The 14,231-nt window shown below is 46.1% G+C and overlaps 1 protein-coding gene across 3 annotated transcripts in view; it reads left to right on the forward strand.

Moving 5' to 3' along the window:
* Positions 1-14,231, forward strand: part of TFDP1 (transcription factor Dp-1) — a 42,001-nt gene that overhangs the window by 13,177 nt on the left and 14,593 nt on the right. For all 3 annotated transcript variants that reach the window (XM_036249913.1, XM_036249914.1, XM_036249912.1), the window contains 2 exons: positions 6,186-6,252; positions 14,009-14,115. In XM_036249913.1, the coding sequence (XP_036105806.1) occupies positions 6,186-6,252; positions 14,009-14,115 (174 nt within the window). The remainder of the gene's footprint in view (positions 1-6,185; positions 6,253-14,008; positions 14,116-14,231) is intronic.

Here is a 14,231-nt window from a genome sequence, read left to right on the forward strand (position 1 = left end):
TTGAGGGGATCAGGATTGGCTCCTTCTTAGGGGCTGAACTCAGGAGCAAAGTAGGCAGGCCACCAGAGATGGGGTTCAGGGAGCCACCAGAGATGAGGTAGGGGGGAACCACAGCCCACAAAGAGGATACTGCTTCACCATTGAATAATGGGAACCACATGGCCTGTTTTGGCCCTGTTCCCTGCCTCTGTTCCAGTCTTTCTATAAATAGGCCTCTGCCCATCCCACCTCCAGCTTGCCATGGCTAGAATTTAGAGAAATCCTGTGGGTGGTGGGCAGCAGGGACTCACCCTGGGGTAGGGCCTGCTGGAATAGGGTTGGGTGGACAGCAGCTCTGACACTTAGGGCTTCTCCTTCGGGGGCTGTGGCTAGGTCACAGCCTTTAGGAGGGTGGACATGGGGCAGTTAAACACAGCACAGGCTTTGTTTAAAGAGAGGAACTCAGTGCAGCTGGCTCATTGGCTCAGCCTTTGTCATAGAGAACAAGAAATAATATTCCATTGGGAAGCGACATCCTGATAAATCAGGCCCTCGGCTGTCGTTACGTTGCCATCAGGTCCTGTCTGCACCGTGCAGCAGGTGGGAATGTGGCACATGCTGTGCAGAGCCTGCCGCAGCTCTGCCACAGAAACGCAGAAAGGGGCCCAGACGCAAATAGTTAGAAATGGTTTGGGAACCACGTTCTGTTTTCTTCAGGCAGTTTTACATTTGTGCCTGTTTTAGAATAAATTTAATATTTTTCTGGCAGAAAAGTGAGAGTTAGGATGATGGCTGAAAGACACAGATTATGGATTAGACGAGCAGATGCTGTGGCCCTGTCTGCTTCTTTCTAGGAAGGATTGTAATTGGGGAGTGAGAGATACTGAATCCAATGAGAAACACAGAACCTCACATCTTGGCACGAGCAGGAGGCAATTCTTGCCTGTGCATTTTGGAGTGGGGTGGAGGATGGTAATTTAAATGATCAGCATTCGGCTCACCTTCAGGTCCGACTTGACTGGCAGGAGTTGGGTGGAAATGCTAATTTATACTTTACTCTGAAGAGGTGGGCTCTGATGGTGGAGGCAGGAGGCGCCGTTACAGAGGAACTGAAGAATCATCATTTCAGAGCTGGAAGAGACGAGAGAGCTCCAAATCCAACTAAAGAAAAAACAAAGCTGAAGTTAACCTACATTGTCCATTTGAGTCTCAGTTTTGCTCATCATGGAGAATAAGAAGAACAACTGTAACGTGTGTTAATTGCTGATGTCATTGTCCCCTGGCAGAGAATTCAGGTGTCATTTGAATTTCAGAAATCCTGGCTGTCTCATCTCGCTGTTCCTGACACCAAAAGCAAATCCTTTCCTCTCCCTTCCCGTCTCACCCCCCCCAAGTCAGCCGTGCCCGTTCCTTTGCCTTTTCTCCGAGTCTGCTGAAATTGATGGGTTTAACTCCTACCTCTTCCCTCTACTGGTGGACTTGAGATTTTTCCTGAGGACATGGATTTCTTGAGGGGAAGGACTGGCATTTGTCTGGTCATCTCTTCACACTTGTTTTTCTGCTCAGCTGATTCTGACCTGCCCGTGCCTCAGGGCCAGCTCTGATGTGGGCCTCTGCTCCATCGCCTCTCGCTGTCCTCTTGGTTTCTTTTAAGCTCTCTGGGATCTTCTGTTCAGCTCTGTCCACTCTGTCTGTGGGCCTCCCCTCCTGGGCTCTTGCTACTATCTTGGTTTCTTTTCCATGGAGGCCCCGTGGGGTCCTGAGCTCTGATCCATGGCTTTCCGCCTCTATCGTCATCTCTCCCTCATCATCCTTAGATTTTGTTATCCTTGCGACTCTATCTTTTGTTAGAAAATCACAATAGTCTTACGCTTTATTTAATTACAAAAATACAGCCCTGTATTTGGCTCAGCGGTTAGAGCATCAGGCTGTGGTCCAGAGAGACCTGGGTTCGGTTCCCAGGTAAGGGCACGTACCTCAACTGCAGTTTTTCCCCGGCCCTGGTTGGGTTGTGTGGGAGGCAGCCACTCAATGTGTCCCTTTCACGTCGCTGTTTCTCTCTCTTTCTCTCTTCCTCTCTTTCCCTCCCACTCTATCTGAACAAAAAAAAAGGAAAAATGTCCTCAGGTAAGGATAAAAAAATAATACACTAAGTCCTCACTTAATGTTGCTGATAGGTTCTGCCACTTTAAGTGAAATGATGTATAATGAAACCAGTTTTACCATAGACCAATTGATATACACAAGAGTTAAGTTTTTTCTTTTTCTTTATTGATTTTTAGAGAGAAAGGAAGGGAGAGGGAGAGAGAAATAGAAACATTGATGAGAGAGAACATCGATTGGCCACCTCCTGCATGCCCCCCAATGGGGATCAGGCCTACAACCTGGCCATGTGTCCTGACCAGGAATCAAACTGGCCACGTCTTGGTGCATGGGTCAATGCCCAACCACTGAGCCACACCAGCCGGGCCACAAGAATTAAGTTTTTATGGCATCTCACTAGTGTTAAAAACATCGAATGAAATGTCATTATTCAAGGACCAATTATATAGGGTCTATTTAAAAATTCAAATCATATCAGAAATTCATAGTCCAGGATGATTCTATAATTACATTTTGGTGATTATTTTAGGGGCTATCTATTATTATATTTTGGTGATTATTTGGGGGTCTAACTCTCTAGATGTGTGTATGTGTGTGTGTTTACAAGTACACATGTGTTATAGAACGTGACATAAATGAACTCATACATTTTGTTCCCTGCTATTTTACTCCACAATTTGTCCTAGACTTTTTCATGTTGGTTAATATAAACAGATAACTTAAAAAAGCTTTCCTAGAACATTTCAAACATACCAGGAGTAGAGAATGTGATGTGAGCCCTGCGTCCCTGACACTGTCCTCTTACCACCTCAGTTCACAGCCATTGTGTTTGGCCATGCGTCCCCCCAGCTGGGTGATTGTGAAGCCGACTTCAAACTTGATGTAATTTCATTAAATAGTATGTGTCTCTCAAAGATAACAACTCTTTACACATATTTAAAACAACAAGCAATAATTCATTGCTATTGCCAGATACCTGGTGTTTAGATTTCCCCATTTGTCTCAAAATTTTTAAGCATCATTTGCATCAGGATATAACATGGCATTTTGTTTCTAAGTTACTCTTTATTTGCTCCTACTGATGGGCATTAGGTCGTTTCCAGCAGTTTGCCTTTATGGTAAGCAGAGCTGTGATACATATGCATGTGGGGTTGGCTCTTAGGATGGCATCTTCTGGGTGGTGTTGCTGGCTCAGAGGCACTGGTTTTTGATCCCCTGTGCCTCCCTTCCCTGTCTTAGGAGTGCTCTGATCTTGTCACACAGATTTAAATGTAGGTATTTGTATTAATTTATTTTGTGCTGTTTTTGGGAGGAGCCTTGATCTTAATCTCCTGTTACAGCATTCCTAGCTTTATTTTTCTACTTTATTCTTTTTTTCAGAGAGAAGGAGAGAGAGAGAGAGAGAGAAAGAAAGAAAGAAAGAAAGAAAGAAAGAAAGAAAGAGAGAAAGAAAGAAAGAGACATCAGTATGAGAGAGAAACATCAATCAATTGCCTCCTGCACACCCCCTACTGGGGATCGAGTCCAAAACCCGGGCATGTGCCCTGACTGTGAATCAAACCAGGACCTCTCAGTCCATGGGATGATGCTCAATTCACTGAACCATACTGGCTGGGTCCACTTTATTCTTTTATCCACTTGGAACCTATTTTTTATGTGATGCACCTTAGCTCTAACTCAGTTTTTGTTTTTTTTTTGTATAGTGCTTCATAGCTAATTGTTTTGTAATGTCACTATGGTGCGCTTTCTTTGGCAAAGCCATGGCAGGTGGCTAACACCGGACACAGCAGGAGTTCAGGAGAGATATCTGAGTGGTCTTCAGCATCTTTACCACTCCTATGTCAGTTCTGTAACAGTTACCCAAATGTAGCAATGTGGAGCTACAATATTGTTACCCTGCAGTTTCTGTGGGTCAGGAGTCTGGCTACAGCTGTGCTGCACTGTTCCCCCCCACCCCCACTCCAGTCCAACCCCCAAAGGTGGTGTACCCTGAGGTCCTGGGTGGAGGGACTGTGTCCGCTCCCTTACCTGATTGGTAGGATTCCATCCCTTGAAGATTGTTGGCTGGTGGTCGCCCTCTGTTCCTGGACGTGTGAGCAGTTCACATGATGAGAGTGAGTGAGCCAGGGAGAGGGAGAGGGAGAGGCAGAGAGAGAGAAAGAAAGAATGATATTGAGGTAGAAGCCAGCAAGACAGAAGTTTCAGTATTGTGAGACCAAGCCTGGCCTTTGCCAATTCAGCCACCAGGTGACCCTCACACCTAAAATGCTGGTTGTGAGGCCCTTCAAGAGGCCAGCCTCTTCTGGGCTGCAGGACCTCTTCAGTGTGGGCTTCAGGGTCCTTGCTGCAGTGGTTTTCGTTCCATGTAAACATCCTGCTCTTACAGGTCTTATAGTCTAGTGGAAAGAGAGGCAACAGAAAATGAATTAGTAACCTGGATAGTAAATTAGAAAGTGCACAGAGGGGACTAGAGTCAGGAGGCAGCAGGAAGCATGGGGGCTGTACCTGGAGGAGGGCAGTGAGTACTGAGGGTGCCGACGGGACATTTGGTTCTCCTGGGTTATGTCCAGCTCTGCTGTGCACCTTCAGATGGGATGGAGACAGAAATATCTGAGGATGCTGTCTGTTCCCTCATGTAGCCTGGAACTGGCGGAGTGTGTCTGGTTTGGGATGATCCTCAGGTCCACAGATAATTTCCGTCACCTTCATAGAGAGCAGAATTAGAAGAAATGTATTGGTGGTCGGGATGAGGTCAAAGGGAGAGGCTTGGATTCAGGTGTTATTTGGGAAAATCTGTTGTGCTCTATCTCTGGGCATTGAAGAGTAGGATGAACCAGTATTAGAACTGGTTTAGATTAGTTGTATGTGGAAGCTAGCTGACCCGTCCTGCTCTGGTATTTTTTGCTATAATACCAGTTAACTGCTTAGTTGTCGAAATTATTCTGCTTTGCTCTAGCAACCTGCCACCTGGCTGACCAAATGCCAGTAGAGTTCATATATTCCCAAGGCTCTCACTCCTTTCAGAAAGGACTTGTAAAATGTTGTTGTTTATCTAAAATCAGGAAACCTAGATAAATTATTTTGGTCATGACCTTTGTCTTTGACAGTTTGAAGTCAGTCATATTACATCAAGAAATTTGAAGGGAGCACAACCACACCATCCCCTTCCCCCTCTCCTTCTGCTAAGGCACATACCTCCTAAGCTCTAAGGGGCCCCACACGACCTACAACCAGGGGAGCAATGGGCAGCGGCAGCTCATCCCAGCCTAACCCCCTAACCTGTCCCCAAGGCCCTCTTTTCTCTGATTTCCCAGAGAGCTAAGGCAACCCAACCCAGGCTCTCCTGTTGCTTCTTCTATGCTAAGCCCTTATTTCATTGTCCCCAGCTTTGATAAACGTTCCCTCATAGTAAAACAACAATAACAACAAGTTTGAACCAAAGCTGCATGCAGCTATTAAGGTTTGCTTCAAAAATATATTCAGTGACTACCTGGTTAATTAAAAGAAGCACTTGTTTTGTTTTGTTTTGTTTTGTTTTGTTTTGTTTTGTTTTGTTTTGTTTTGCTTTGTTAAGGGCTCTGACCAAGGCCGAATCACTGGTTTGGTTTCAAGATAGTCAAAAGAGTTTTCACGTCCACCCGCAGTGCGCCTCTGCCAACTTAAACATTACCATTTCAAATACATCTGGTGACTTAATAAAGACAGTATTTCATTACTCTCTCAAGGGCTAACTAAGTTTTAAAGGCTAAAATCTTCAAATGATCTTTTTATGCTCATCAAATAAGTAACTCATGGGCCAAGGCAGCCCCATGTGTCTCCCTGCACCGAGGACCTGGGCATTTCCTGGCATGGTTTTCTGCAGTTGTTTGCATAACGGGATTGTTTTATCTTTTATTTTTTTACTTCTCATTGAATTTATTGGGGTGACATTGGTTAACAAAATTAATAGGTTTCAGGTGCACAATTCTACAGTACATCATCTGTACACTGTGTTGTGTGATGTTATTTTACACCACCCTCTGACAAGGATGGTGTGGGAACAGCTGTAGCTTTATCTCTGTTAGCTCTGTTGTATTTATTATGACTGTTGTTGTTTTCTGCAGGCCGGTCTAATTGAAGCCAACGGGGAACTAAAGGTCTTCATAGACCAGAACCTTAGTCCTGGAAAAGGTAAGGGTTCCTGCTTTTGAAATGCAAGTTTGCTGATGAGTGTGTTAGGTTTGGTGTATTTATGAATTTCTCTAATGTGAAAGCCCCTTGTCAGCTGTGGAAACCCCACTTCAGGAGCCCTCCAGCCTGGAAGACCCTGGATGGACTGGAGGGAGTGACATTCAGAACTCGCTCAGACACCTGCATGTACACATCACTGGCGGAGTTTAATTTGGTTTATAAGTTGCGTACTGTTTGCAAAAATTTAGGAAATGTAGAAAAGCGTAAAGAAGAAAACAGGTCACTTGTAGTCCGTCCACCTCATGGCCTGGGGCCGGGGGGGTGTGCTCTCCCAGTGTTTGCTCTGTGGCCAACCACACTGAAAGAGATGGAAACAAACTGCAGTCTAAGGGCTCACGGTGCGGGGCACACCTCAGTGGTGACTGAGAGTCCATGTCGGTAAGCTGTGTGCGTATCTTCAGTAATTCTTTGGGAATCAGCATTTCTCAGCACCACTGGAATTTGGGGAGGATCAATTCAAGTCACTCCTTCCCAGGGGTCCCACAGTTTGCAGTTTCCCTCCTAAAAGGGACATGTGATGAACATCTGAGAACGTGTATTTGAGCATGCTGGCTACTTTCTCATGTAAAGTCATGGATGTGAAATTACTGGATCAAAAAGATACACACCTTTAAAACGTTGATGTCTGATGCTTGGCTGATTGTAAAGCCGCGTTGGTGTGGAGCTTTGATATCAAGTTGGAGCAAGCCCGTTTTGGTGCAGCTCGTTATAATACTGCTGAGAGACCTGCAGGAGGGCCTGGTTTGTTGTAAGGGATGGAAGACGTCCACATGTGTGGACCCATCTATCATGTCCACCTTGTCTATGTCAGCTAGGCTGAGGGCCAAGAGGTCTTGTGCAGTGCAAGGGCTTAGGTTCTGTTTAAGGGTTACTTATTTCTGTTTTTTCTAAAGATTGTCCTACATAAAATTAACTTTTTACTGTAAAAATGAGGCACTAATAAGTGACCTCTTGATGTCTGCTATGACCATGGGGGAATTTGAAACTGGTACGGGGCCCTCACTTGGTCTTCCTGCTGTGTCCCAGCCCCTTCACGTTTGTCCATTCATTACTGGTGAGTGCTGGACAGGAATCCAGCCATCTCCTTCCCCATCCATACTTCTCCCCGCTGAAGCCAGATCCCTGTGTGACTGAGCAAGTCTGGCCTGTCGTGGCTGGTGAGCTCACACCCTGTGCCCTCTGTTGCATTGGGACTCACCTTCAGATGCCCCTGGAGGCTCTCTTTGCTCTGCTGGCCACCCGTGCCCTTGGCCTGCACCCTGTCCAGGGCTCGACTGATCTCTCGCTCCAGGCCCCCTGTCCTGATCTCACTGGTTCTGGAATGTCACGGACGTGGCCCTGCTCTTCTTCCCCCTCTTTCCAAGGATGGGAGCCCGCAGAAGGATCCAGTGTTTGCACACTTTTTTATCTTGATAGGTTGTGATGATAGGTTGTGAAGGATGATTTTTGCATTCACCAGTCACTCGAGTGAAAAATTCAGTGTGAGTAATTGGACATTTAAAATTTTCAGAAATTTGAGGCACAACATTTTCTTTCTTTCCTCTTTTTTTAAATTGACTTTTTAGATAGAGGAAGGAAGAGAGACAGAGAAACATTGATGTGAGAGAGAAACATCTCTGATTGGCTGCCTCATGCACGCCCCTTACTGGGGATCGAACTGGGACATCTTAGTCCATGGTACGATTGATGCTCAATCCACTGAGCCACACCAGCTGGGTGAGGCATGACATTTTCTATTAAAGTGATGAAGCAGAAATTATAATGGAAAAAAAAAAAAAAACACCCCATAAACTTTGCTCCCTTGGAAATGATGGAAATCTTTCATTCTGGTTTTATTTTTGAGTTTCTCTTTAAGCTTACTTATGACCACACTGGCTGTCCCTTTTTCCTCTCCCACTGATTTTAATTGAGTCAAGGAATTGAATTGGAAGTTTCGGAAAATAATAGTTTCTTGACTCTACCAAAATATTTTGGTGTTAGCTCCCTGCACAGTTTAAAATACTTTGTGTCCCTCTCGGATGTGGTCTGGCCTCTCTGCAGCCCTGTCATCTTACCCTGTATGTTCTTCAGCTCATCTTTTCAGCCTTGCTTATCCCACTTGCCTTTTCCCTGCTGTTCCCAAGAGTTCTGACATTGGGGACCCCCCCCCCCCCCGCCTCATGTGCAGGTCTCGCGCGTCTTTCTGACGAGGCTCGTTCTGGTTGCCTTGTGGGTGTGGCCTCTGCGGCTTCTCCCTCTGCATCAGCAGTGGTGCTGGAGCCAGTGTAGCCTCCGGGGGTCTGGGCTCCTTGCTTTCTCTGGGCCCCTGTCCCTCCCCGCAGTGTTTCAGTGGTGAGAAGGCACACGGTAGCATCTCCACGGCCCCAGTCTCGTTCTCCTGGTGCCCACGCAGGCACGTGTGGCCATGTCCTGCTCCTTCCAGAAAGTTCCTTTTTAATAAGAGGAGCTGTTGTGGCCGGTGGGGGCTGGGCCATGGAGAGCACAGGACCAGGCTGTGTGGCTGATGCCTTGTGCACTGACAGTCAGGTTTTCAGCAGCAGTACCCTTTGCTTCTGGTTCAGGAGTTTTAAGAGCAGTTTTAAGCAGTGTTGTACTAATTTGAGCTGTTCAGTTTGGGTTATTTATTAGTATTTCATTAGATTGAGGAGCCCCATGAGCAATACACACACTGAAATGTCCCTTGATTCAGTGGTCACTATGGGCACTTCCTGAGGGGCAGTGGGCAAAGGCTTGGGGTCACAGATCCTTCTGCACAGCTCGTGGGGGCGCCCAGGAGAGTGGTCAGCAGCATGTCCTGGAGAGTCGCTCTCTCTGGAGTGACTGTGAAGGAGCAGGAGCTGGTTCTCACTGTGGTGGCGTGGGTAGTAAGGATGGGGTGATTCTGAGGAGGAGACCATGGCCCCGGCCAGGACAGAGGCTGGGGCATCCAGGGGCTGGGACTGGCCTCATTTTCTGTCGTGCACCCTGTACCTGTGGGGCTAGTTCACTGCTGCTCTCAGGCCCACTGACCGGCAATTCAAGACCAGGCCCGCGCCTCGCTGCCCTCAGCGCGAACTGGTGACGCCCTGCGATGAGGCCAGGCCCAGCATGCGATTCCCCCTCATTGGCTCCCAGTGGAGCTCTGGCTTTGACTCGCTTCCTCGCATCTGGGTCCTGCTGTGGGCCCTGCTGCGGGCCCTGCCACTCTTGCCGCTGGGGTTCTCGTCTTCCCTCTGCTCCCCATCCCGGGCTCCCTGCACCACCCTGCTCCTGGCCATTCATGTCACTGCTTTTCTCGCTGCCGTGTTTCCAGACCCCCGTGTCAGCCTGAGTTCTGCAGAGAGGTAGAGCTGCTGGAAAGCAGGACATGGATAGGAAAGGCCTGTTTCAAGGAGTCGGCCTGTGCTCTGGGCCGGCAGGTCTGAAGCCTTCAGGCCAGGCCGGCAGGCTGGAAGCGCGTGGGAGCCGAGGCTGCTGTCTCAGGGCAGAATTCCTTCTTGGGGAAACCTCCAGTTTTGCTCTCAGGGCCCCCAGCTGGCTAGATGGTTTGTCTGGGTGTCCTCCTTTCCGTAAAGCTCACAATTGTCGATGCTTACTTGTCCATACAGAGCTTCCAGAGCACTCCCAAGCTGGCGTTTGATGGGATAACTGGGGATTAGTAAGTGCCTCAGCAAACTGACATAAAATTGACTATGATAGCGTTCGAGACTCAGAAAGCTCTGTTTCTCCCAGAAAAATGAACTGAACCCACAGCCTTTGTATACACTGGCCCTGAAGACAGGAGCCCCGATGCAGAGTTTTAGACAATACAAGCTGTGTGCAGTTTTATTTATTTATTTATTATTTTTTAATCCTCACCTGAGGACATTTTTTCTTTTTTTTGTTTAGATAGAGTAGGAGGGAGAGAGAGGAAGAGAGAGAGAGCGAAACATCGACGTGAAAGGGACACATATAGTGGCTGCCACTCACACAACCCAACCAGGGCCAGGGGCAACTGCAACCAAGGTACGTGCCCTTAGTGGGAACCGAACCCGGGTCTCTCTGGACTGCAGGTTGATGCTCTAACCGCTGAGCCAAACAGGCCAGGTCTGTGTGCAGTTTTAGTTGTGACAGCCATCTGGGTTGCTTCTGATTGTTTACTCATGGCTGTTACACTGTATGAGTCTTTGCACGCACATTTGTTTTTGTGCTTTCGGCAGATACTTAGGAGTGGAAACTAGGTCACATGGCACATGTACAGGGCTGCCTCGCTTTGTATCCAGCTGCTCCGCAGCCTTACTGACGTTTGGTGTCATCGGTGCTTTCAGCTTCACGCGTCCTAGTCAGCTTTTCCTCTCTCCCTTCTTTCCTGTTTCTCACACTGTTGGAAGGAGTCTGTCCGGGGTGCTGTGCTGGTCACTGAAGGCCCTGTCCTTCCCCTGCACCTCAACCTGGATGGGTTCCAGGCCTGGCCAATCTTCTCACCTTCGTTTCTCACGGTTCTTAGTTGGGTCTTTTCTTCCAGCCAAATGGCGATGGGACCCAGGCAGCCTTCCCCCACCAGCCAGGCGCCCACATAACCCTTCCTGATAGCCTGCTCCCTGCCCATCCCCTGCACAGATTTGACTTTGGACCACAGCTCAGATGTGCCCTTTTTTCTGTACTCTGTGTCTGTTTGATCTTCATCATGTTTCCTGCGTTTTCAAGTTGAAAAGTTTTTATTTATTATCCAAATAATATATGCTCACTAACAAAAACCCCAGCTGTACCTGAGAGTACAGTTAAAGATGTCAATGCGTGTTTAAGTGCATACTTATTATTTTGAGAACACTTTTCTACACCTGGTATCCATGCACATAGTGCTTTGAGACCTATGGCAGACCTCTCCATGCTGTGTGTAAACCGTTTATTGCAGCTTGGTCATTCCTGTCGGTTTCTAATGCCACCTTTTGTTACCTGGCACCTTTTTGGTGGAGAGCTGTATGCCTATTGATTGATTACTGATATAAACCTGTCTTTTTCCTGAAGAGCTGTAAGACCTCGTACACTAGGTATGTGTAGGTCACTGTCCTCAGCTCCTGGGGGGCAGGGCCCGTCTCCACACGCTCTTGCTTGACCCCGGAACATGGCTTCCTGCGTCATTGTCCTGGTCTGATTGGGGAGAGGGCACTCTCCTGTGATGCATGCCACTTTCTCTCTGTTCAGTGTTGCCTCTCAGCTTTACAGTTCTGAGCAGGGAAGATGAGAATGTAGCAGTGATGTGTGGCTGAGAGCTAAGTGTTACTTTATAATTCTTGAGATGTGGTAACTGTGCCCTGGCAAATGCACACATACATGTGCACACACACACACACACACACCCATACCCCCATGGTGGGTAAATTCATGCTTCTATAATATTTTTACAATTCTTTTTCTTTTAATGGTTATAGCAATTCAGATCATGTATATTCTTGCCAAGAAAGGAATACTCCATTTTATTATGTTATATTTAAAATATTTTGTCATGGAGTTTCTTTTAAAAAGGCTGTTTAGTACATTTTACAATTGAAACAATATTATTTTTAGTGAACAGATTCCCAGGCTGTGTTATAACTTAACCCCACTTGCAACTGAAATGTTAGTGTCCCCCCACAATAAGTAGGTTGCATGTGGCAATCTTTTTCAAAAAAATGTATTAAACATTATAATTTTTATGGCTAGATTAAACAAAAAGTGAAATACCATTTCATTCTTGAGGTTGACAAAAAGTGACGAGTCTTATTGAGTCAACAGTTGGCAAAAACCTGGGAAAGGAACACCAGCTGCCGGGGTGTGTGTGAGCGGTGTCTGTGTGTGTGGCACGTGCATGTGTTTGTGTGTACATATTTGTGGTTTGTGTAGGGGAGTGTGCGCGTGCACACAGAACAGCCATGTAGAGGTACTGTGGTGAGCCCTGTAACACAGAAAGTCATCTGGGACCCAGGTTCTCTTGGTGCATCTGCATGAGAGAAAACTCCTGGGAGATACCCATACTCAGCAGTGGGAGGCCCACAACATAACCGTACCGTTTTATAGGGACATACTGAGAGCATTTGTATAACATCTAGGTATTAATATTATAATGAAATAGCATGACAACATTGAAGGAAATCAAGTAGATCTCTCTATGGATAAGTCTCAGAAACAGTGTAAACAGAGTTGCAGAATTTATACAGTATCATTTTCTAAGTGTAAAGGTCCATGGAGACAATACCTACATTGTTCTTGGAGTCATGCGTGGAAAGTATGAAAAATGGACTGAATGTGTTTGTTAAGCAGGGATAGTTGCAGGTGGGGCCAGTCTGGGGCTACAAGGTTAGCTCTACTGCTCAAGTCTCTCTAGCAGATACAGTAAAATGATAATAGTAATTATGGTGTATTGAGTAAGACTGTTTGCCAAAACAATTCTTTATACTTGAAGAGTTTCTCAATAAAAACATAAGGGAGAAACCCTGGTGAGAACAACAGATGTTGTTGGCCAGCAGACGGAAGAAAGGGGCCCTGGCCCCAATCCACTGCTGCCTCAAAGCTCTGCTGTTGCCCTGTAACCTCAGAGTACTTGTTTCCCTAGTTGGGACATAAAGTGAGAGTCCAAGATTGGGGCTCTGAGCATGTTAATTTATGGAAAGACAATAACGACAATAACTGTGGTTCTGGGGTAGTTTGTTTTGTGCCGTGTAGTGGGCGGCAGGTGTTGTGGCTGTACCTGCAGGTTTAGCCGTAGAAGGTGACTACCTGGTCCTGTTTGTTGATGTGTTGAGGTCTACAAATTTGACATACAAAATAAAGCTCTAAAGTATGATGTCATAGAACTGCCTGAACTCCTGATGTTGACAGTGACTCTGTAAGTTTCTGAGCTCGAACAAGGTCTGTTTTCTTTCTTTCTTTTTTTAATTCAAATGGCCTTTATTTTTGTATCTGGCATCTCTAGCAAAAGGCCAGATAGATGGAGTTAAACAGAACCCACCCGAGTAAATAGACCCCTGAGAACGCACTGGTTAGAATCTCCCCCTCCCCAAACTGGCCCAGTCTCACCAACAACTGGTCCTAGCTCATCCTTGCAGAGCAACAAGGTCTGTTTCCTTTCTGAAAATTCATTGGACATTAGAGAATTATTTGGAAATGAAAACAACAACTAATGATATCTTTTTTAATGAATCAATTTAGTATTTCCAGAAACTTATTAGTTATTAATCTGTATGTAAATCTAAAAAGTAATATATTTAATTATCTTTATTTTAAATTTCTGTGTAGAATAGAATAATTTTTTTTTGTCTTGAAATATCTTTAACATAGCTAAAACAATATTCAAAATACTTGCTTTTGTTAAGATAGACAGGGTGGGGCAAAAGTAGGTCTACAGTTGTTCACATGGAAAATAATACAATAATTAATAAATAATAATACAAGGATAAGCTGTGTTTTGCATACTCAAGACTGTAAACCTGAACATCCTGTAGATGAGCAGACAGGGGTTTGGGGCAGATTGGTGATAATGCCTGGGGGCGTCTGATCCCTGACCCCAGAGAGGGGCTAATCGCAGTGTCCGTGCAGACCCCCTTAAATTGATCATTAAGCTTAGTAGAGGTGTAGTGACCTGTAGATATAAAATGGTAAAAGTGGGGAAAGACTTTCTATTTAGAAGCATCATTGTCCTGAAATTCACTATTAGCTTTAATTGAGCAAAGAACTAACCTCTCGTTTCCTTGCATTGCAGGAGTCGTGTCCTTAGTAGCTGTTCACCCCTCCACAGTAAACACGCTTGGGAAGCAGCTCTTGCCAAAAACGTTCGGACAGTCCAATGTCAACATTGCACAGCAAGTGGTAAGGGGCCCCGGGTAGGGTGGGCTTGCGAGGTTGGGACAGTGACCCTTAGGTTCCAGCTTGGAGTTTGAAGTTTGAGGTTTGCTCTCGCAGTTTCCTGTGGAGTGCTCACCGTG

The sequence above is a fragment of the Molossus molossus genome, unplaced genomic scaffold, assembly GCF_014108415.1.
Source record: "Molossus molossus isolate mMolMol1 unplaced genomic scaffold, mMolMol1.p scaffold_m16_p_9, whole genome shotgun sequence".
NCBI classification, from domain to species: Eukaryota; Metazoa; Chordata; class Mammalia; order Chiroptera; family Molossidae; genus Molossus; species Molossus molossus.